Here is a 24,944-nt window from a genome sequence, read left to right as displayed (position 1 = left end):
TTAAGGATTGTAGAAGAATGGAAAAAGTCCGTGTTAGCAAGAGGACCATAGCAGGGTAGACTGTCTTAAATTTTTTTGATAGATTTTATTTTTCGAGCGGTTTTAGGTTCATGGCAATATTGAACAGATGGTTCAGAGATTTCCCCTAAACCCTCCACCCCAACACGTGCATAACCTCCCTCATTATCCTGCTTCTCCACCAGAGTAGTACCTTTCTTAAGTTGTTGAACCTTCATCGACACATCAGCACCCTAAGCCCATAGTTTATTTACATTAGGATTCACTCTTGATGTGTCATACGTACTATGGGTTTAGACAGATACGTGTTAATGACATGGATCCAACATTATAGTGTAATATAGAGTAACTTCACTGTCCTAATAATCGTGTGTTCCACCTATTCATCCATCCCTCTCCTCTAGCCCCTGGCAACCACTGATCTTTTTAATTAATTGTCTCCATAGTCTTGCCTTACCTAGAGTGTCATATAGTTGACATCATGTGGTATGAGGCCTTTACAGATTGGCTTCTTTCACTTAGTAATAGGCACTTAAGTTCCCTCCATGTCTTTTAAAACTGTCTTAATTTTGACCTCATCAAATTTTGACCAAGTCACTGTACCTGGTAGTTAGAAGTCCTGTTTTAGAGAGAGGATCTCAGAATGCAGTTGATTCTAGAAAGACGACCATTCTTGATATATCACCCAAAAGTTTCTACCTTTAAAATGTGGACCAGCTTAGACATGGGTGTTGTTTCCAAACCTTGCATCCTCAGATAAGTTTCAACTAAACTTTAAATGTACTTTTAAAACAGTTGGCAAGGAGTGAGGTAGAATGCAGAAGGGAATAGAAATGACTATTTCTATTTAAATGGTTTTTATGGTTTAAATGGTTTATTCTAGATCTAGCCAAGAATTTGGAGTCACTCTTTAAAGGTCTTACATCAAAAGTTTCTTTAATTACTTACCTGCCCGTGGGTATATTATGACTCTATAAAACAATACATGAAGTCTCTATGCTCTGTGTACTTGCTGTCTATGTGGTAGCATTCTTGCAGGCAGAATACAAAGGACATTTCTGTGGCTGAGTATTAAACCAGTGTTTGTATTGAAGGAGAAAGTAGCCTGTTGCATTTGAGTATAGTGAATTAAGAAATACTAAGAAGAAGTTCCCTGTTGAACTAGTGGTTAGGATTCCAGACTTTCACTGATGTGACCCAGGTTCAATCCCTGGTGGGAACTGAGATCCTGCAAGCTGTGCGGTGTAGCCAGTAAAAAAAAAAAAAAAGAAGAAATACTAATAGAAATATATATTTGAATAGTTTATAAATTTTTATTCTGTCTAGAAGAGACTTCATGGAAACTTTCTTAGATTTTAGATCTCTAGATTAAAACTATGGCCTCATTCCTTAATTCCTAATCTGCATTTTTGTTCACAGGCTTCTAAACTTTCCTCCAAAGTTTACTAATAAAATACTGTATTAAATTTCCTGCAGTTGCCATTATATAGGACCACAAACGGGATGGCTTGAACAACAGACATTTATTGTAGAAGTACTGGGGGTTAGGACATTAGCATTTTTTTGTTGACAGCTAATGCACTGTTATCATCAATCTATCCCATTAGCAGATTTTTCATAAATCTCTATCTCCAGCCCTAGTTCCTAGACATCCATAGCCCAGTGGGACCTCAAACTCAACTCCTCCTGAAACAAACTCATTATCTTAGCACCTCTCCCTCCTGTCCCAATCATACTTTCTTCCTTCTTGTCAGTTTCACTTAATGACATCATAACCCTCTTCTCAGTCAGGCAAGCCAGAAAGTCATCCTTAATGTAACAGTCCACTGGACATGACATCAGAATACTCTACCCCTTTTAATTAATAGAATTTTGGGGGCAGATATCTTAACCTCTTTGAGCCTCATTTTTTTTATTTGCAAAATCAAGATTAAATAAAGGAAAGTGATGATTATGGAATACTATATACTTAATATTGTTTTGACTCTTGAGTCTTGCTTACCCTTAATCTAGTTGTTTAATTCCACTGCATATTTCTCCTCTTTGTTTTCACTGGCTGCCACTGTCTTAGTTCATCTACAAGCTGGCCTCTGGAACAACTTCTAGCTCATCTGCCTTTTAGCATTTGTACCATTACACTGGGCTTCCCTGGCTCAGATGGTAAAGAATCTACCTGCAATGCAGGAGACCCAGGTTTGATTCCTCAGTTGGGAAGATCCCCCGCAGAAGGAAATGGCTACCCACTCTAGTATTCTTGCCTGGAGAATCTCATGGGCAGAGAGGAGCCTGGCGGGCTCCAGTCCATGGGGTCGCAAAGAGTCAGAGGTGACTGAGAGACTAAGTGCACACACACACCCCGTCACGCTGTCACTCTACTTAACTGACTAAAAAGCAGTAGGGAACTTCCCTGGAGGTTCAGTAATTGAGACTCTGCACTTCTTCTGCAGGGGTGCGGGTTCAATCCTTGGTCAGGAAGTAAGATCCCACATGCCTTAGCATGTGGCCAAAAAAAAGCACTGAGAAGCATATCATTTCTTTTCAAAATCTCTTTCCCCTCCCTAGGATTTCTGGATGTTTCTAACTCGTTATTTAAGCTTCTGCCATCTGGCCCTAAATAATCTTATCTTCCTCAGTGAGTATTTGCTCAGCATTTTGAGGGGCCCTCCAGAGGAGCCTGGTAGGCTGCAGTCCATGGGGTCACTAAGAGTCGGACACGACTGAGCGACTTCCCTTTCACTTTTAACTTTTCATGCATTGGAGAAGGAAATGGCAACCCACTCCAGTATTCTTGCCTGGAGAATCCCAGGGACAGAGGAGCCTAGTGGGCTGCTGTCTATGGGGTCGCAAAGAGTTGGACATGACTGAAGCGTCTTAGCAGCAGTAGCAGCTGGATATTCTAAGAATAGGATATGACCAAGCCTCAAGAGGCATATAATTTAATAATAAGAGTAACAGAAGTGTTAAATTGTGATTGGTTTGTGATAGAGGTTCAGTATTAAAAATCCCACAAGAGAAAGGGAATAACTTATCTAACAGTGTGCCTAGGGGAGAAAGTATATTCAGGAAAGATTTCACACAGAGGCAAAATTAAAACTAAATTTCCTTTTTTTTCTTTTGAGAGTTTACTTTGTGCCAGGCACCATTATACGTGTTTTACATCTGTTTGAATAAGGTAGGTATTGTGACTGTCCTCAATTTGCAGGTGATGAAACAGACCATAGAGGGTTTAAATGACCTACCTGAGGTCAGTGAGCTATTAATTCCTCTGTAGGGTTTGAGAAGACCATCTTCTTAACCATTATGCTGTACTGCTCTCAATCTGAGGTGATAAACAGGCCATAAACAAGGAGAAAAATACAGAAACACTGTAAAAGCAAAAGCCTTTAACAAATTGCATGAAGACATGAAAAAGTATATTGTGTGTTTAAGGAATATGGTACTGATGAACATTTTTGCAAAGCAGGAATAGAGATGCAGACGTAGCAAATGGACTTGTGGACACAGTGGGGGAAGGGGAAAGTGGTATGGACATATCTACACTGCCATGTATAAAACAGATAGCTAGTGGGAAGTTGCTGTATAGCACTAGGAGCTCAGCCTGGTGCTCTGTGATGACCTAGAGGGGTGGGATGGCGGGAATGGGAGGCAGGCTGAAGAGGGAGAGGATATATGTGTACTTATGGCTGATTCACATCCTTGTACAGCAGAAACCAACACAACATTGTAAAGCAATTACCTTCTAATTTAAAATATATATATATATATATTTTTTAAAAAAGGAATACTGATCAGTGAAGTGTGGCTTGGAAAGAGGATTCCAAAATAGGATTCCTAGAACATGCTTAGACCTGTGAATGTTCTTTTTGTGGATGCTGCTGCTTTTTTAAATGTCAGGCTCCTCTGTTATTTAGTACCTCACTTGTTCTCTGCCCCCCTGAGGCATGATTCCTTCTATTGTCCTGTCTTCCTCTGCTCAAGTTGCCAGATTATGGTAACTCAGCCCCTTTCTCCTGCCTCAGTCTTTTTCTTTTTCTCTTCTCAACCCATTCTTACCACATGTGTGGCCATCTTACATGCTATCTAATCATCTAGGGTGTAGAGGCATTCTCTGAGGCATTTCACTTTCTCTCCAATAAGAGGGATGTGCTTTCATTAATTAACACACTTAAGTGGTAATAGTCTCAAACAGGAAGACAAACAGCATATTGCCTGCAAATCTCTGAAATAGTGTCTTCCGTATCTATTACCTGTTGGGTATTGAGATCAACCAGTGTTTTCAGTGACCCATCGAAAACTCCCTCCACAGACTGCCAAGACAGATGCCCTATTTATTACCTACTTGGTACGGCAGGCCCTCAAAAGAACTGCCTTTAGGTTGGTCTGGCTACATTCTTTTTGTCCTGGCAACTCCATCAGTGTTCACTTACATTATACCTGCCAAGTGTCAGTTGAGCTTCTTGCATCAAGTGCCAAAATCTTGCAGATCCTTATCCACCAAAATGTTCTGTCTTCCTTCAGTGCCAGCTTCATATAAACTTACGTGTTCCGATATTGTAGCCTAGCCCCCGAAAGTAGAATGTGTCTAAAAACTGAGAAAATGTAAGTTTAATATACAGTGAAAACCCTCATCCTTAATTCTCATTTTATGATGTATTTGCCAAGTGTGATGTTGCAGTTTCATTTTCATTTACAGATGAGGAAATAGAAATAAAGGGCACTGAACTCCACAGAATCTCACTTACAGTGAGATTGAGCACTCCAACAATATTGTTGTTACTGTTTAGTCCCTAAGTCATATCTGACTCTTTGCAACCCCATGGACTGCAGCCCACCAGGCTCCTCTGTCCATGGGATTTCCCAGGCAAGAATACTGGAGTGGGCTGCCATTTCCTTTTCCAGGGGATCTTCCTGACCCAGGGAAGATTCTGAGTCTCCCACATTGGCACCACTGAGCTACCAGGGAAGCCCAACTACAATATATTAGCCAATAATTGATTGTTTAGCCATTGTTATATAAAAGAGTAATCTTTCCTTCTTACATAAATGTTAGCTCTTCAGGCTTCATAAGAGAATGACTCATAGACATTATACTTCTAACTGTCCATTTAGGTTACTCACTTTGTATGATAAACATATTGTTACTTGGATTCTGAACTTGAAGTAGAAACTTATCAGACTAAAGAATCCAAACTCTTAAGTTTTTCTTTTTAAACAGTTTTTCAAAAGGAAAATTTTATGATTGTAGCTAACGAGACCAAAGATGATTCACGTATTTAGTAGGTTAATTTACAGACACTGCTTTCCTGTAATTATTCAGAACTATTAGAATGATAACTTTAGAAAATGACTGGCCCTTCTGGCCAAAATGTACACACATTGTCTTATTTGCTATGTGCGTTCTTATGATTCATTTAAAATTTTCAGATAAAGCCCCATATTAACTAGGAAGAAAATAGCTAGTTTACTGTAATCATAAAGTAGGAATATTTGGGTAAACAAATTTGACCTTTTCTATTATCTTTAACATTTGTTCATATCAAAATAGCTTCAAAGTATTTATTTGTGGAATGTGAACCATGTAGATTTTGTTTTAAGTCTCTACTGTTGTTTTTCTAATACTTTGCTGATATTTTTCTACATAGTTGCCCTTGGACCAGAAAGAAGAAAATCTGACTCAGGAGTTATGTTGCCAACCCTCAGGGTCTCTCTTATCCAAGACATGAGGTATTTGTTATATGTGCTAGCATATGGTGATAACTTTTGAAATATTCATGGTTTTCATATAAATTGGTCAAGTATGTGACTATGGTATATTTTGCCTATGTATTCTGAAGAAAACATTTTTTATAATCTCATTTATTTTAATTTTGTACTGTTATGATTTTCCTGACATTAAATCCAAAGGCAAAATGCAATTGAGAAGAGTTTTTTAAATATCCCTAAATTATTTTACAATTTCTTTTGTTCTGTTTTCTTAGTATCCTTAAATTCTTATTATCCCCACATATAAACCAAAAAATCTGCAAATAATAGCAAGTTACTCAGCAGAAAAATCTCTGTCACATAGATTTCCTTTGAAGCAAATGCAAATCTGAAAATTATCACATGCAATTACTGGTTTTAAAAGTCATTAGAAGGCATCAACATACCTAAAATAGATTTATTGAATGAGGAAGACAGAAGTTTTTTCTTTTGAATATTTTGGGTCCTTTTTAGTTAACTTTTACAATATATGGGTTTAATGTCAAAGGCTTACAACTGAAAAGCATAACTTATGAGTAGCGTCATAATACTGTAGTGGCACATCCTGACTTCACACAAGCTGTGTGATCCCAGGCACTTTTTGTAACTTCTCTTTGTCTCAGTGTTTCTTTCTCTTGTTGCTGTTCAGTTGCCAAGTCGTGTCCAACTCTTTGTGACCCCATGGATTGCAGCACGCCAGGCCTCCCCCTGTCCCTCACCATCTCCTGGAGTTTGCCCATATTCTTTCTCTCAAATAAAAATAAAAACAGTTGTCTAGCTCATGAGACTTAAACAAGTTAGTCCATTATAAAAGTTTCAAGAAGTTCTTGGCTTATCCTAAGAGTTCAGTAAATGTTGGATTTTGTTTTCTGAATCTGTTTCCATATTTATATCTTAAGTGCTCTTATTGCTTGATAGATGAAATGTAGTTGTCCTCATGTGGCTTACGATTCCTTTTGAGGTCAGCAATAGATGAATAGTTCTAACTATGAGGGGAATGCACTCCCCACATCTTAGTGGAAACATAAAACCACACGTGTTATGCCTTGATTTCACAGTAGCCATCAGTTTAAGGTGATGATTGTTGAGAGCTTTGCAGCAGTGGCCTCAAGGACCAAACTTCTAAAACCTAATTAGGAGATGATCACGTTACATAAGGCTACCCTACTCCTTCCAGTTTCCTGCATATTTACTTTTATCTCCTTTATGTTGTTGGTTTTGTTTGGGGAGGGGTGTCCAGCCTTGATAAACTCCCTTCATTTGATAAAAGGCAGTCTAGCGTGCTGATTGAGAGCTCAGACTGTGGTACCAGCCCACAAGTGGTGCTGTTTTAACTCTGCCGCATACTAGGCTCTGTAGCCAAAGGCAATTGCTCATATTCCCAGTTTCCTCACCTATTAAATAATAGTGTTTCTCTTAAAAATTTTGGTATAAGTATTCAATGAGTTAATAAATGTAAAGCACTCAGAATTGTCCTGGAAATAAATGTATGTTTGTGCACTCATCCATACATATACATCTATATTTATTTCTGTTTCTATATTTATTTGTATGTGTGTGTGTATTTTTATACAATTTTTAAGACCATAAATTCATAATGATATCCCTGATTCCAGTTCTGTACCACAGGGATCATTCTAGCCTCCCTTATTTGTAATTTTTTTTCAAACTATGAGAAACCTGGCTCTCATTTTCTGCAATATATTCACTTATTTGTGCAACCTGTAAGGTAGTTTTGAAATTGCTGCCTCACCCTCCTGTAAGAAGCAGAGGTACTAACTAAGCACAGTGTTTGCACAGCTCAGTTTTGTCATTAACCTTTCAGTATCCAGTCAAAATACTGTTTTCCAAAATTTAGATTTCTTCTTTTTTTCTCCACTCCCTTCAGTGTGGTCTTATTATTCATTTGTAACAGTGTTAGATTTATTTGTTAACCGTGTATTCCATTCGGGGTTCCCTTCACATCCTAGTGATTTTTGTTTGGGGTTTTGCTTAAATAAATAAATAATATGTATATTATTGTAATAATATGTATATTAAATGTATATACAGTGAAATTCATTCTTGGTGTGTAGTCGTATATGTTTTCATAAAAACACAATTGTGATGCAGAACAGTTCTATCACCCCCTTGTGCTACTGCTTTTGCATCTGCCCCTCTCCTAGCTTCCTACTCTGGGCAGTCACTGATACATTTCCAGGCTCTTTCCACTGAGACAGCCTAGAAGTAGTAATACCCCAGCAATAGTGAGCACAGCTATTGCCCACAGATTGGGTTCTGGATACCATTCTCCAATGAAAGGAACCATGGCTATCTAGAGAAGTGATTGATTCCAGGAATTGAGGAAGGGAAAATACAGAATGAACCAAGTGCATCTTTGGTAAGGCCAAAAAGTAAGGAAGTGCTCAGAAAGTATGCTGCTAAGTCACTTCAGTCGTGTCCGACTCTGTGCGACCCCATAGACAGAAGCCCACCAGGCTCCCCCATCCCTGGGATTCTCCAGGCAAGAACACTGGAGTAGGGTGCCATTGCCTTCTCCAATGCATGAAAGTGAAAAGTGAAAGTGAAGTCACTCAGTCGTGTCCGACTCTTTAGCGACCCCATGGACTGCAGCCTACCAGGCTCCTCCGTCTATGGGATTTTCCAGGCAAGAGTACTGGAGTGGATTGCCATTGCCTTCTCCATCAGAAAGTATGGGATCACATAATAAAGACATAGAGGAGCCAGCCTGAAAGAGCTCCAAATGGCCAAAGCTAAAACAATTTGAGCAAAAAAAGTAATTTACAGTAGTAATAAAATGAATATCCAAGAGCCTTTTCCAATAATAATAGTTAAATAAGTGAATACAGTGGAACAACTTTTTTACAGAAGCACTCCAATTAATAAATATAGAAGAATGAATTAGAAAAATCAGTGCTTGAAGCATCTAAGCTGAAACAAGAATATTTGCATAGTCTCAAAAGTATTTTCCCCAAGAATTTATTAATTACAGAGGAAAAAGTATTAAGTATACAGTGGATTTCCCAGGCAAGAATACTGGAGTGGTTTGCCATTTTCTTCTCCAGGGGATCTTCCAGACCCAAGAATCAAACCCTAGTCTCCTGCATTAGCAGGCAGATTCTTCACCACTGAGCCACCAGGGAAGCCCCTTATTCATTATATATTTACTTATATCTCAGTGGATGTGCTTATTTCTGTTTCTAAGTTCTTAGGCAAGATCTTCATTGTAATCCCTAGTTGCAATCTAGATAGTTCATGTGGACCTTTTTCCTTAAAGAGAAATACCTAAGTAATATGCTAAACTTTGACAGATAAACAAACAAAAAAAAAAACCTTGTTTTCTAAAGATTAGATTACATAGATATCAGAGTTCATACTCTATTGGCCTCGTGCCCTGCCAGTACCTCCTGTCTCCCAAATTTCTGTCTTGAGGCAAAGACATGGGCAGTTTAGAGACTTTTGAGTCTCTGTAGTTGTCAAGAGTCTTGGTACCAGATTGCTCAGCAGCTGGCATGAGTCCAGGACAGATGTGTCTACAGGCTATCCCCTTTATCTTAGTATCTCTGACAATTTCCCAGGACTTTCATAGATACTCGGTATCACTGTACTGTCAATAATAGAATGATTTCTTTTCTTCCAAAGAGAAAGGCTTGGGACAATATATAATTATACAGATTATCTACATAGAAGAGAGGAGTATTACTGTGTCATTATCATTATTACTAATTTCTTTCCAGAGTAGCTATGCATATATCATCTAGACATTCAAACCAACTTTTATTGTTAATGACAAAATGTAATTAATAATGAGGGGTATAGTAGAATATTACATGATTGAGGAGATTGTTAGTACTGTTATCTAAGTATAGATATTCTGAATATGTCAACAAATGAGCAGGATGTCTTAAGTATATCTTAGAAGTATTTGGTTTTCCTATAAAGATGGGAATAAATTACTTGACAGTAAACTGGATGGTCACTTTTATCTTATTATAAATAATGTTTGCATATGTGCTTGTGAGCATCAGCTTTATTCTCCACTAAGGTTAAAATAAGCATGATTAATTTTGTTACCCTAGGAAGGAATATTTGAGGAATTTTTATGTCTACAGGGTGTGGGCTTAAACTAAAATTGGCTAATTCCTTAATTTCTCTAATAAATATTACTGGCTTTCACCGGTGATAACAGTGAAATAAAGACCAGTTTTGGATTTGGGAAATGTGGATTCAAACTTAGTTGCTTCTGCTCTCAAGAATCATTCAGTTTTAGGCAACAGAAGCCTGTTCAAACTAGCTTCAGGAAAAAGGAGGATTTAAGGGAGGATTTGGTGGCTCAGAGGTTAAAGTGTCTGCCTCCAATGCGGGAGACCTGGGTTCGATCCCTGGGTCGGGAAGATCCCCTGGAGAAGGAAATGGCAACCCACTCCAGTATTCTTGCCTGGAGAATCCCATGGACGGGGTCGCAAAGAGTCGGACACGACTGAGCAACTTCACTTCACTTTATGGGAGATATGCAAGGGTATTTCCCAGAATCCAAGCCCAAGAAATGTTGCTGGATTGGAAACAGCTTTGTCCATCTCACTGGAAGTAAATTGTCCCTGCTTTTACCTCCACTTGTGCGTGCTTCTCCTCTCCTCTGCCCCTTTCCCTCCTTTTCTGCTTCACTGTGAACATGCTCTCCCAAGCCCTGGCCTTGACACCTGTCTTATTTTAAGCATTCAGCAAAGACTGACTTGGTTTTTCCAGTTTGTGCGAGAAAATCGTATTGACTCAACTTAGATCAGGTAGATGCTGCTTATCCATTCAGTTCTAGCTGATGGATAAGGAGCACTGGTCATGGTGGTACCTGGAGTTGTTTCTTCTGGGTCTGAAGAGGGAGAACTTCTCCAAGAATGTGAGTACCATGAAGAAATGCTTGGTAGAAAATGAGTGGCATCTATAGAATAATATGTATTACCTCTGAGGTCTTGGGTGGGTCACTTAGTCTCGACGAATCTCAGTTTCCTCATCTTTGAAGTGAAATAATGATGGTCTCCCTCTCACTAGATATTGTGACAATCAGGTAAGACAGAATACATAAAAATTAGAAAGCTTTGTACCAGGGTTGGAAACACATAAAGTAAATAAGGTATTTAAACCACACACTATATATACTTTACTGCGAATTAACAGGATCTATTTTAGAAGTAATAACTTCTAGAATATTATGATGAATGTCATTATAGTTACCTATAATAAAAATTATTCCAATTAAAAACAGATTCGAATGGTATAACTATACAGAAAAAATTTTAAAAGATTTAAAGTTTAATGACAGCATAAATTGTTTTAAAGCATAAAATTAGATATAGACTTTTACAAAGCAACAGCTTTCTGAGCTTCTAATATACATTAGGCCTTATAGGGAACAAACAGGGATGCAAGGCTAGTAAGAAGTATTGGGCTCGTCATTCTCAGGAAGCTTTTGTCAAAATGAGAAATATGTATACCAGGAGAAAATGATAAAATAGCAGACAGTGCATGATAAATGTGAATTAGACTATAGAACTTCATAAATTAGATCATTGAAGGCTGTCAAGGTCAAGGAAAGCTTTCTAGAAGAAGCTGGGATTTCAAACATGAATAGAATCAAATAAGGAAGCTCAAAGAAAGTAAGTACTTCGGGTAATAAAACACAGAGTCTATGAGTTAACTGCTTGGAGTAGAATTTTTTAATAGGAAAATATGTTGAGGCCAAGGCTTCATGGGCCTTGAATGCAAGCTTGAGCAATTCAGGTGATATCCTGTGAGCTTTTGAAGATTCTGCAACAAAGCAATTAATTACATTAGGAAGCAGTCTTTTAGGCAAAGAAATTTCCCTAGTGTCGGTCAACAAAGGGCTTGAGAAGAGTCTGGTGGCCTCATCTCTTGATGCCCGTGCCTCCTGCCAAAAAAAAATAGTGCAAACATTTTTATGAGGGGAATGCTAATAGCCACCTAAAGAAAATACATTTCACTTAATGTATTCCAATCCTGCCCATTTTCCTTAACCATACATTGTTGTTCAGATTATTATATCCCATTTTGACATTCTTGAGCTATTATGTCTCCAGTTAAAGACCATCATAAAACTAATTTCAGTAGATTTTACTATGTTAGAGCAGTAAGAATACTTAGGGAAAGATTATACAACATAAGTACTTACCAAACTTCATATAGATTCATTTTGGGTGGATACACTTTGACAACATGGTATACCTGGATCCTGTGAACTCTTACCCAGCACTGAGCTCATAGGGGGACCTTGTAAGTACTGTGGAACTTTAAGTGGTAAATACCTGAGCATTTCCCAGTGTTGCTTTTAGTCAGCTGTTTCATCTGGGCAATGTCAGGGTTGAGGAACAACCAGTGCTGTTTCCTAGGCTTATATTGGCTGTGCCCACGTGGGTTGTCCAGTGCTCACCACTGCTGCCACCACCATAATCAGGGTGTAAATGGGGCTTGCCTGACCTCAGTTTTTCTCATTTGTGACCATGTGTAATGGTCTTAGCCCTTTAAAGATAAATTAAGTCTGTCATAATTTCTGAGAAAAATTCTTAGAGATGAGGTGAGGTTGGTTAACACGAAAATGTCAACAGAATTTTCTTTTATCTCCTCATTCTGACGTGTTTTTCAGCCACTTCTTTAAGCCTCTCGTGTGATGTGATAATGCTTTATTTTACATTTTGTTTATCAAAAGTGTTTGATCAGACACCAGGGAGTCTGCCCTAGACAGGAAGCTGCAGCTGCGAGCCTCCCTTCACTCTGCCCCTGCTGGGGGAATAGCCACCGAGAGGCTGCCTAATAGGGCTGGTTTGACCTGAGCAGGTGACCTTAGCAGGGGGTAGGGGGTGCACTGAAGAAGGTTGGCCCACAACTGGGATCGAGGGGCATGACCACACTGCAGAAATGGAACCCTCTGCCCAGGACACATGAGAAAACCAAACCTCAGGAGGAAGGGGGGTGGCGGGAGAGACACGTGCAAACACATGAGGACTCACAAGGCATCCCAGACATGGAAGGGCAGTACTGGGGACCCCAGGTGACCCATAGCCAGGCACCCAGCGCAGAGAGCATCATGGCAGAGCAGGTGGCTCTGAGCCAGCTCAGGCGTGTGGGATACTGCAGGAAGAGCTGTACCAAAGCAATTCTTTCCATCAATCAGGGACAGTATATCTTAATATGTACATATCCTCTTCAAGAGGAAGATCTGTCCCTCCATCTGGTGGCTGTTCCAGGATGGCTTCTGCCAAAAGATACCTTCATTGTGGGCTACACCCACTCCCACTTCACAGTGGCCAACATCTGCAAGCAGAGTGAGCCCACCCCAGAGAAGGAGCCCAAGCTGGAGGAGTTCTTTGCCCAAACTCCTACATGGCCAGCCAGTATGATGACGTGGCTTCCTAGGAGCACCTCAACAGTGGCATGAACGCTCTCCACCAGGGTCCACAGGCCAATGCCTCTTCTACCTGGCCTTGCCCCCCAGTGGCTACAGGACCATCACCAAGAACATCCATGACACCTGCGTGAGCCAGACAGAACCGTATCATCATGGAGAAGATCTTTGGGAGGGACCTGCATATTTCCAACCAGCTGTCCGACTACGCAGCCTCCCTGTTTTGTGAAAACCAGATCTACTGCATTGACCACTGCCTGGGCAAGGAGGTGGTCCAGAACCTCATGGTGCTGAGGTTTTGTCAACAGGAACTTCAGGCCCCATCTGGAACCATGACAACGTTGCCTGCATGGAGCCTTCAAGGAGCTATTTGGCACTGATGGCCGATGGAGCTACTTCAGTGAATTTAGGATCATCCGGGAGGTGATGCAAAATCCCCTCCTCCAGATCCTGTGTCTGGTGGCCATGGAGAAGCCTGCCTCCACCAACTCAGATGACATCCATGATGATAAAGTCAAGGTGTTGAAATGTATATCAAAGGGGCAGGTGAGCAATGTGGTTCTGAGCCAGTATATGGAGAACTCCACTGAAGAAGGTGAGGCCACCAGAGGGTACCCAGAGGACCCCAGTGTGCCCCGTGGGTCCACTACTGACACCTTTGCGGCTTTTATGTTCTCTGTGAGGAATGAGAGGTGGGACGGGCTGCCTTTCATACTGTGCTGCGGCAGAGCCCTGAATTAGCACAAGACCGAGGTGTGTCTGCAGTTCCTAAACATGGCTGGTGATGTCTTCTAGCAGCAATGCAAACGCAATGAACTGGTAATCCGTGTGCAGCCCAAGGAGGCCATGTATGCCAAGATGATGACCAAGAAGCCTGGCATGTTCTTCAACCCTGAGGAGTCAGAGCTGGACGTGACTTACAGTAACAGATACAAGAACGTGAAGCTCCCTGATGCATATGAGCACACCTCATCCTGGACATCTTCAGTGGAAGCCAGATGCACTTTGTGCGCAGTGACGAGCTCCAGCAGGCCGGGTGCATCTTTACCCCACTGCTGCACCAGATCGATTGTGAGAATCCCCAGCCCATCCCCTACATCTGTGGTAGCCCAGGCCCCACAGAGGCTGATGAGCTGATGAAGAGAGTGGGCTTCGAGTACAAAGGGACCGACAAGTGGGTGAACGCCACATGCTCTGAGCCCTGAGCACCTGGTCCCCACCCCAACCCACCTTGGCCTGTCTGTCCTTCCCACTGTCTGACCCCATTTCAGGAGGACCTTGGGACCATAACCATCAGCATCACAATACCGGCTCCGGGCTCTGGCCACGCTGTGCCATGGCTGCCTTGGGCCCAGTTACATTCTTCAACCACGAGCACTGGAGAATCACACTGTGACCATCCCCAGCAACCAGTGAGCCAGCTTCTGTCCAGAAAACTGAGCCCTAGTGGAAGAAAGACGAGTGGCTCTTCATCTGTCCTGGCTCTTCCCAGATGACTGGAGTTAGAGGACCATAGGGAGGGCCAGTGGTAGGCCTCAGTGGGCCATGGCTGTCAGCAGGCTCCTCAGAACTCAGGAGGAAGGCCCAGTGCTTCTGCACCAGCCTCAGTGCCCTTTGATATTCCTGGTCATCCCTGGATGGAACTTCCAGGCTGCCCACACCCGCCCCCCATGTCTTGGCTTCCTCAAATGTCCCCCTTGAATGGAAACCAAGCAGCAGATAGGATGCCCCGCCTCAGTCCCCTGTCATTAAACCAGCAAATAGGAATAAAAAAAGAGTGTTTGATCATATGTCAGTGCCCTGGATTGAGAGGCTAAATCTTTTACATCCAGGGATTGAGAGAGAAGGAGGGAAGGAGAGAAGTAAGAATGTGTGTATTATAACATGGGTGGACCTAGAGGGCATTATGCTAAGTGAAGAGAAATCCTGCATGATGTCACTTATATGTGGAATCTAAAAAAGAAAATGAATGAATAAACATAATCAGTCATAGATACAGAAAACAGGTGGCTGCTAAGAGGAAAGGGGCCTGGGGAGAGGAGAGAAATAAATGAGGAAGATTGAGGTACTAACTTTCAGTTAACAAAATAAATTAGTCACAGGTATGAAATGTAGTGTGGGGAATATAGACAATAACTATGTAATACTGTTGTATGATGACAGATGACAGCTAGACTTATAGTGATCTTTTTGAAATGTATAGAAATCAAATCACTGTTGTGTAGCAGAAACTAACATAGTGTTGTGGGTCAGTTATACTGCAAAAACAAACAAGTTCACAGAAAAAGAGATCAGGTTTGTGATCACCAGAGGCCAAGGTGGGGTGGAGGGAGATCATCTGAAGGCAGTCAAAAAGTGTAAACTCTGAGTTTTAAGTACTTAGTAGGGATGTAATGTGTTGGAGAAGACTCTTGAGAGTCCCTTGGACTGCAAGGAGATCCAACCAGTCCATTCTGAAGGAGATCAGCCCTGGGATTTCTTTGGAAGGAGTGATGCTAAAGCTGAAACTCCAGTACTTTGACCACCTCATGCGAGGAGTTGACTCATTGGAAAAGACTCTGATGCTGGGAGGGATTGGGCGCAGGAGGAGAAAGGGAAGACAGAGGATGAGATGGCTGGATGGCATCACTGACTCGATGGACGTGAGTCTGAGTGAACTCCGGGAGTTGGTGATGGACAGGGAGGCCTGGCGTGCTGCGATTCACGGGGTCGCAAAGAGTCGGACACGACTGAGCGACTGAACTGAATCGAGGGATGTAATGTGTCGTGCAACATGACAACACTACACTCCTGTACAATGTAAATGAAAGTTGTTAAGAGTAAATCGTAAAAATTCTAATCACAAGGAAAAAAACTGTCTTTAATGTATCTATAAGAAATGGTAGATGTTCACTAAACCTATTGTGATCATTATTTCATAATCAATATAAGTCAAATCATTATGTTGTGTACCTTATATGTTGTGTGTCAATTATATCTCAGTAAAACTGGGCAGGGGGAGAGATGTGTTTTACAAGGAGGCTATTCCTTATTCCGAATGCTGGAATCATCAAAGAGTCTGCAATATTTATTACAGCTGAGATAAGTCATTCTATACTTAAAAAAAAAAAATCAAAGGAAAGGATGGTGGGTCACAATCACAAAGACTTTTCAGTGACTCATTGTACTGTTTCTGTAATTACCCTGTCCCTTAGGTTTGTCCTTCCTGCTCAATCCTTCTTTCCCCCTAGGAGGGGAATCATTTAGGAAGATTAATTCAGTCCTGCTGGGCATAGCATCAACTTCAACACAGAATACCAATTTATACATATATGTAACATTCATTTGGAGGTTTATCACACAATTTTGTTTGTGGGCACACAGTATCCTAAGTCTTTCAAATTTTTAAGAATTTTGAATTTATTAGTATAATACAGCTTTTCTTCTAATGCCATAGAAAATGGAATTTCATATTTTCCAGATGTTGTCAGGGCAATTTGAAAAATGATTCAGTGAATTAAAATTGTAGCAGAGACTTAACTGTAGAACAATTATTTTGAGTAAGAGCATGAATATTCAGCCTGTTTTATTACTTTTATTTTTCTGAGGGTCAGGGATAACCAATTGCCAGTTTATATGTATCTGCAAGCATGGAACAAGAACAAAATAAAACCTGAAAGAGTAAATGAGTGTTAAATGCTTTATCTTAGGATATTGTCTGTATGGTCATGTTGTAATGGTAATTCTGATGTGGGACTAATTTCATGATTCAGATGGGACACTTAAAGTTTAATCAGCATAAATGGTGTGTGGCCTATTGTTTCCTCTAAGTAGAAAATAACTTTTCTGTGTGAAGTGCTGTAATTCTTCAGTTCTTTCCCAGTTCAACGTTAGCCTTAAGATTTACATCTTTGTTGTTTTACTATTCTTTAGGCATATTCAAAACATGAGTGAGATCAAGACTGATGTCGGACGAGCTCGAGCATGGATAAGATTGTCTCTAGAAAAGAAGCTCTTGTCCCAGCATCTCAAGCAGTTGCTCTCTAACCAGCTGCTCACAAAGTAAGAGGTGGCCTCGAGGCATTTCTGTTTCTATGACCTGTGTGCTTACAAAATAAATTGCATAGACTGACAGGCTGCCTTCTTCAGCATGAGTTGTTCACTCCTGTGTACATGCAGTCTTCCTTTCTAACAGGCACATGTTTCAGATGTCATGACTTCCTATTTGATTGTATATGGGAGGGTACAGATTCCATAGCCAGAGGCAGATGGTGTTACCTTTTTCAGAAAAAAAAGCAAAGTAGTCCCACAGGTTGATGGTAACGTCCAAAAAGTGAAAATGGCTCAGTTGTGTCCAATTCTTTGCGACCCCATGGACTGTATAGTCCATGGAATTCTCCAGGCCAGAATACTGGAACGGGTAACCTTTCCCTTCTCCAGGGGATCTTCCCAATGCAAGGATTGAACCCAGGTTTCCCACATTGCAGGCAGAATCTTTACCAGCTGAGCCACAAGGGAAGCTTTATCAGCTGAGCCACAAGGGAAATATCCAAAAGATGGGTTGAATTTATGTAAACCTTGTATCCTATTGTGAACATCACAACAAAACCAGAAGTAGCAAAAAAAAGGTCCATAGTAAAGAGCTTTTCTCTGAGAGTCTTACCAACTTACATTTAGTAGTGTAGAACCAGTAAACCAGTCAAGTGCATATTAGTTAATTATTAACTGTTTTGATTGATTCCCTTTTACTCCATCAGAAACCTGGATGAAATGCATCATTCAGATAATACGTATAGTAGAATTAATTTGAAAATTAAGGGCTTTGGGGTTCTCTAGAGCAAAGGCATGCAAAGGATTCAGCAGAGACCTCAAACACGAGAGTGCTGGAATCCCACCATAACCCAGTTCTTTTTGTGATTTTTAAGTTTGTATGTATCACTGTCGAGTTTGTTATCCCTTGGAGCATTTTAGGATGAATCTTAATATCCAAAGAATGGATTAGATAAAGAGTATATGATGTGAAGTACAGCCTGTGAACCTGACCTTCTCTTAAAACTGACTACACTCCCCACATCTTATCCCTGCTGCTAAGTCTTCTGCCCTTTGTGGCCAAAGTACAAAGCAGAAAATGATAATCGTTTAAAAATCTTATACATAAAGGTAACTACTAAATATCTTACATGTTTTCTACTGTACTTTCGTCTATGCATGTTCTCTTAGTTAAGATTATACTGTATTTGCAATTCAGTTCACCTTTTTTTCAGGTTAATATTATACCATAACATTTTATATGTCATAAAGTCTCTGAAATCTGAATGCCTGAGTTCAAATACTGCCTTTACTATTCACTATTTGAATGGCTTTAGGCAAGATCCTTAACTTCATTTTATCACTTTTCCTTATCTGTAAAAGGAGAATGCTAATAGACTTACCTCTCATGTGATCACGAGGATTAGATATATTAATAACTATGAAATACTTGGGAAATGCTTAAATGTAAGTGCTTAATAAAAAGTTACTGTTTTAGGGAGCAGTAGTTTTTTTCTTACTCAGTTAAAATTCAATCCTTATTTGAAATGAAACATTTGAAACACAGAGTGGTTTAAACTTTCCAGAAAGATATCTCCGAAACACTATAATATAGATGATTATATTACAACTAGTCAATATTTTTAAAAATTTATCTTTAGTGAATGTAATGTCCTTCAGCCATGGGATGAGAAAAAAAAATCCACCATAGGCTATTAATAGCAGATGTGGGGAGTAGTAGTTTTGTTATTGTTAAAACTCTTCTTAAACTTTATTTTTTTAACAAATTTTTAAAAATTTGTTTTTAGCTGCACTGAGCTTTCATTCTGCATGCTGGCTTTCTCTAGTTGCCATGAGCAGGGGGCTACTCTCTAGTTGTGGTGCCTGGGCTTCTCACTGCTGTTGCTTCTCTCGTTGCAGCTTGCAGGCTCTAGAGCTCAGGCTCAGTACTTGTGGCGCCTGGGCTTAGTTGCGCCGTGACACGTGAAATCTTCTCAGACCCAGGGACTGAAGCTGTGTTCCCTGCATTGGCAGGTGGATTCTTATCCATTGTATCACTAGGAAAGTCCTAAACTTTATTTTAAATTATGATATATTGGGTTAGCCAAAAACTTTGTTTGGTTTTTCTGTACCATCCTCTGGAAAAACCTGAATGAACTTTTTTGACCAACTCAGTATTTTTATTTTTTACAAATAATATTCAAGTGGACATTTGTGAGTAAATCTTTGCCATTTCATATTATATCCTTAGGACTGAGTCCTTAAAATAAAATTAGTAAGTCAAAGAATAATTATTTTTTAATTACTTAAATATTACCAACAAATTGCTTTTCTGAAATTTTCAGAAGATTACACTTTCTGTTATTCACTGCCATCCCCCACATACACCCCCATCAGCACTGATCATTAATTTTAAATCTTTATTACTTTGGTAGACAAAATGAAATCACAGGAGGTTGTTTCTTTACTAAGTAGGTTAAAATATTAACGTATATACATTCATTTTTATGAATTGTCTGTTCTTTCTAGATTGAAGTTTCTACTCATAGTTTGTCTAAGAGGAAGTATTTTTTAGCGGAAGATATAAGGAAAAATACACCTTACTATTACTTTGTCTTTGTCTTATCCTTTCCTAGGAAGCTTTATAAACGTTATGCTTTTCTCCGTTGTGAAGAAGAAAGAGAGCAGTTTCTTTACCATCTTCTTTCCCTCAATGCTGTGGACTATTTCTGCTTCACCAGTGTCTTCACCACTATCAGTAAGTCTGGAGAAGTGAATGTTAAGTGAAGTGCTGCTCAGATGACTAATGGAATAAGAGTTTATATTTTTGAAAGTGAGACATACCACAGTTCAGTGAGACAGACACTGTAACATCCACCCCTCCCCCCACCTTCCCTGCCCTACCCCATCTCCATTTAGCAATAAAGGTTATGCCCCAGCAGCCCCACCTCCTGAAGACAGCCCTGGCTATTTGGGGAATGTCTCACCCAAGAAAAAAACTACCTTCCCTGAGGCTGTCCGTCCTACTAAAGCCAGCCAGGATCCCTGCCTGATCCCTGGGCTGCCCAAGAACTCAATGTAGTATCAGCTGAGGAGTTACAGCATCAGAGCTCAGTTTCTGCCTCAGCCCACCCTTTCTTCCTCACATGTTGAAACCAGAAGCAGCATTCTTCATGCTAATTTCTGACTCAGAGTCTGCTTACCAAAAAACCCATCCTGCAGTAGGAAATGGGGTGGATGTGAAGAGGAAAGTTTTATTAAACATTGCAGTGTCTTATCTGAAACACATAAATTCAAAGAATCAGTATATGATAATAATAAACATGTAACTGAACAGCCATGAAATTAAAAGATGCTTGCTCCTTGGAAGAAAAGCTATGACCAACCTAGACAGTATATTAAAAAGCAGAGATATTATTTTGCCAACAAAGATCTGTCTAGTCAAAGCTATGTTTTTTCCAGTAGTCATGTGTGGATGTGAAAGTTGGACTATAAAGAAAACTGAGTGCTGAAGAATTGATGCTTTAGAACTGTGGTGAAGACTCTTGAGAGTCCCTGGGACTGCAAGGGGATCAAACCAGTCAACCCTAAAGGAAATCAGTCCTGAATATTCATTGGAAGGACTGATGCTAAAGCTGAAACTCAATACTTTGGCCACCTGTTGTGAAGAACTGACTCACTGAAAAAGACCCTGGTGCTGGGAAAGATTGAAGGCAGGAGGAGAAGGGGACGACAGAGGATGAGATGGTTGGATGGCATCACCAACTCGATGGACATGAGTTTGAGCAAGCTCCAGGAGTTGGTGATGGCCAGGGAAGCCTGGTGTGCTGCAGTCCATGGGGTTGCAAAGAGTTGGACAGAACTGAGTGACTGAACTGAACATCATTAAACTTTGATGATTCAGAAAGACTTAAGAATCTTGCAGAATGTTGCAGATCTCAATGACCCAGATAACCATGATGCTGTGGTCACTTACCTAGAGCCAGATATCCTAGAGTGTAAAATGGGCCTTAGGAAATGTGACTACAAACAAAGCTAGTGGAGGTGATGGAATTCCAACTGAGCTATTTCAGATCCTAAAGGATGATGCTTTGAAAGTGCTGCGTTCAATATGCCAGCAAATTCAAAAAATTCTATAGCAGCCACAGGACTGGAAAAGGTCCATTTTCATTCCAGCCCCAAAGAATAGCAGTGCCAAAGAATGTTCAAACTACCATACAGTTGCACTCATTTTCAATACTAGTAAGATTGTGCTCAAAATCCTTCAAGCTAGACAGACTTCAGCAGTACATGAACTGCGAATTTCTAGATGTACAAGCTGGGTTTAGAAAAGGCAGAGGAACCAGAGATCAAATTACCAATATCCGCTGGATCATAGAGAAAGCAAGGGAATTAAAAAAAAAAAAATCTGCTTCATTGACTATACTAAAGCCTTTGTGTGGATCACAACAAACTGTGGAAAATTCTTCAAGAGATGGGAATACCATACCACCTTACTTGTCTCCTGAGAAACCTGTATGTGGCTTAAGAAGCAATTAGAAACTTACATGGAACAACTGACTGGTTTAAAATTGGGAAAGAAGTAAGACAAGGTTGTAAATTGTCACCCTGTTTATTTAACTTCTGTAACTTCTTGTATAGAAGTTAATGCCTGACTGGATGAATTATAAGCTGGAATCAAGATTGCCAGGAGAAATATCAACAAACTCAGATATGCAGATGATACCACTCTAATGGCAGAAAGTAAAGTTAATCTAAAGAACCTCTTGATGAAGGTGAAAGAGGAGAGTGAAGATGCTGGTGTAAAACTCAACATTCAAAAAACTAAAATTATGGCATCTAGTCCCATCACTTCATGGCAAATAGAAGGGGGAAAAGTGGAAGCAGTGACAGATTTTATTTTCTTGGGTTCCAGAGTCACCTCACTGAAGACAGTGAATACAGCCATGAAATTAAAGTGCTTGCTCCATGGAAGGAGAGCTGGGACAAACCTAGGCAGCATATTCAAAAGCAGAGACATCACTTTGCTGACAAAGGTCCGTATACTCAAAGCTATGGTTTTTCCAGTAGTCATGTATAGATGTGAGAGTTGGACCATAAAGAAGGCTGAGCACCAAGGAACTGATGCTTTCAAATTGTGTTGTTAACAAGACTCTTGAGAGTTCCTTGGGCTGCAAGGAGATCATACCAGTCAATATAAAGGAAATCAGCCTTGAATATTCACTGAAGGACTAATGCTGAAGTTGAAGCTCCAATACTTTGGCCACTTGGTAGAGAGTCAACTCATTGAAAAAGACCCTGATGCTGGGAAAGATTGAAGTCAAGAGCAAAATGAGGATGTGGTGGTTAAATAGCTTCACTGATTCTGAATGCTAATGGACATGAATTTGAGCAAACTCTGGGAGATAGTGAAGGACAGGGAAACCTGACATGCTACGGTCCATGGGGATCATAAAGAGTCAGACACAGCTTAGCCACTGAGCAACAATAAGAGGGAGGAAATACTGATTGAAGATGTGTTTTTGATAATTATAGCATTTATTCTGTCGCATTGGTCCCCTTTCCTACTTTGGAGAATTTTTACTTGTATCAGTTAGGAGTTATTTTCAGTTGTAAATATCAGAAAACAATGGTTTAAACAAACGGGTAGTTTTGTTTTTCTTACACAGTGAGAAGTCTTGAGGTAGGCAGTCTGCAGTGCTATCCCAGACCCAAGCTCTGTGACAGTTGTCAGTGTGTGCTAATCACCTCATGGTCAGATGGCTGTTCTCAGTTTACCCTCCAGCGTGAAGAAGGAAGCAGTGCCAAGGAAGAGGGGTCAGAATCTGTGCCAGAAGAACAGTTTTCTAAGAAATTTCAGTAAATATGACCAGTATTTCACTGGGCAGAGTTGCGTAGGTTTTGGTCTTCTAAGTCTCTGGTAGAGGCAGACAAAGAAAATGGAGTTAGAATGGTTATTAGGCTAACCTGTAATATGTGTCAAGATACTGTTAGTTAATTAGAAGCTAAGGTGTTATATACAATTTTGAAAGAGAAGAAATTGCAGAGGGAGTTAGGACTCCTAAGCTCCTCCCCATATCTGCAGATTTCTCTTTATCCGTGTAACTGTTACAACTAGGGAATTGAAATACTTCATGAAATAAATATTCTGAGTTTAATAATACTACTCTTTTTCTGCTTTGTGAAATCGTTGTTGTTTATCTGTGAGCCCTTTGCAGCCAACAGAACCGCTGACCCTAAAGAAGCCTTTTCTGCCTCTTTTCTAATCCTGTCAGTGAAAGAAACGAGTAGCCTCTGGCACCTAAAATAACGTCTTGCACTAACCTCTTCTGCTTTCAGTTTCAAAAATAGTTTGATTCTCATGATTACTAAACCATGAAAATATGGCCTTTTTCTCTGACATTTTCCTTTCCTTCAGCCAAAATAAAAGGACAGAAAGGGGGGTTATTCAGCCAACAGAAAGAAAATCCTCTATGTAAAATTAGAGAAATGAGCCATTTATCCCATTCATTTTGCTCATCTAAGAGCACACTGAAACATGAACCCCTACTGTGAGGCAGTATCTGAGCCCCTGGTCCAGTGACTGGTTTTAATCCTACGTGTAGTTCTTTCAAAGAGGACTTTTTAATAGTTCTCTTGTGACTGGATGAAGAGAATACCAACCAAAATATTGATTCTACCCTTTTTTTTTAAAAAAAGTATGGCTCTGAGGGATAAAAATATGCTAATGTGTTTGAGCCATCCTCCTTTTTTAAAGGAAAGGGAGGTAAGTGGAATGCCTAACTGTGGGCTCCACATTTGAGCAAATGATGGTGTTTGGCCAGTGACATCTAGTGGCCTTGCCTTTGAAGAGCCTTCAAAGGGAAGGATTTCACAGATTTCCTTTCCGCATCCTGATTCTCTCCCTGAGGCACCTCTTGCCCTAGAGCCCCCTTTCCAAGCTGTAGCTAATAGACTTCATATTACAACTGGAATGGAGGTGCTGTTGTTTATTACTGGCTTTGCATATAGGACTGTAACACTGGGATGAGAAAGTTCTGAAGTGCAGTGTTGTGAAGCATTGCCCAAGAAAATCAGCAACAAACAGATACTGTGAAGTAGTCACCAACCACCTTCTTTATATGAAACCATGCCAGTAACCATGCTCATTTGTACTCCATTTTGGAACAAAATGAATAAAAACATCAAAGCAATGAAAATACTACACAGTCACTGTTTATGTCCTCAGGTATTCTGGTGCTAATGCCTGGCATTATTTATAAAATGTAGTGCTGATGATAAGCATGCCATGTTATGGGTGTGAGAGTTGGACCATAAGAAGGCTGAGTGCTGAAGAATTGGTGCTTTCTAATTGTGGTGCTGGAAAAGACTCTTGAGAGTCCCTTGGGCTGCATGGAGATCAAATCAGTCAATCCTGAAGGGAATCAACCCTGAATATTTATTGAAAGGACTGTTGCTGCATCTGAAGCTCCAATACTTTGGCCACCTGATGCGAATAGCCAACTCATTGAAAACGACCCTGATACTGAGAAAGATTGAGGGCAAAAGGATAAGAGAGCGACAGAGGTTGAGATGGTTAGATAGTTATCACCGACTCGATGTATAAGAATTTGAGCAAACTCCAGGTAATAGTGAAGGACAGAGGAGCCTGGTGTGCTACAGTCCATGGGGTTGCAAAGAGTCGGACAGAATTTAGCAACTGAACAACAATGCCGTGTATACATAATGATGTATAAGTATGGAAACTAGTACAAGTATTGGG

At 40.2% G+C, this 24,944-nt stretch overlaps 1 protein-coding gene and 1 pseudogene across 1 annotated transcript in view; both read left to right on the top strand.

Annotated features, from left to right (window-relative positions):
- The window catches only part of LOC120861150 (DENN domain-containing protein 5B), a 120,533-nt gene that overhangs the window by 81,624 nt on the left and 13,965 nt on the right, over window positions 1-24,944 (top strand). Inside the window, exons 12-14 of the mRNA XM_040236793.1 lie at window positions 5,661-5,742; window positions 17,087-17,215; window positions 19,819-19,940. Of these exons, the coding sequence (XP_040092727.1) occupies window positions 5,661-5,742; window positions 17,087-17,215; window positions 19,819-19,940 (333 nt within the window). The remainder of the gene's footprint in view (window positions 1-5,660; window positions 5,743-17,086; window positions 17,216-19,818; window positions 19,941-24,944) is intronic.
- Window positions 11,707-15,641, top strand: LOC120861151 (annotated as a pseudogene).

The sequence above is a fragment of the Oryx dammah genome, unplaced genomic scaffold, assembly GCF_014754425.2.
Source record: "Oryx dammah isolate SB20612 unplaced genomic scaffold, SCBI_Odam_1.1 HiC_scaffold_11229, whole genome shotgun sequence".
Classification (NCBI taxonomy): Eukaryota; Metazoa; Chordata; class Mammalia; order Artiodactyla; family Bovidae; genus Oryx; species Oryx dammah.
This window is presented reverse-complemented; position numbering and strand designations above follow the sequence as displayed.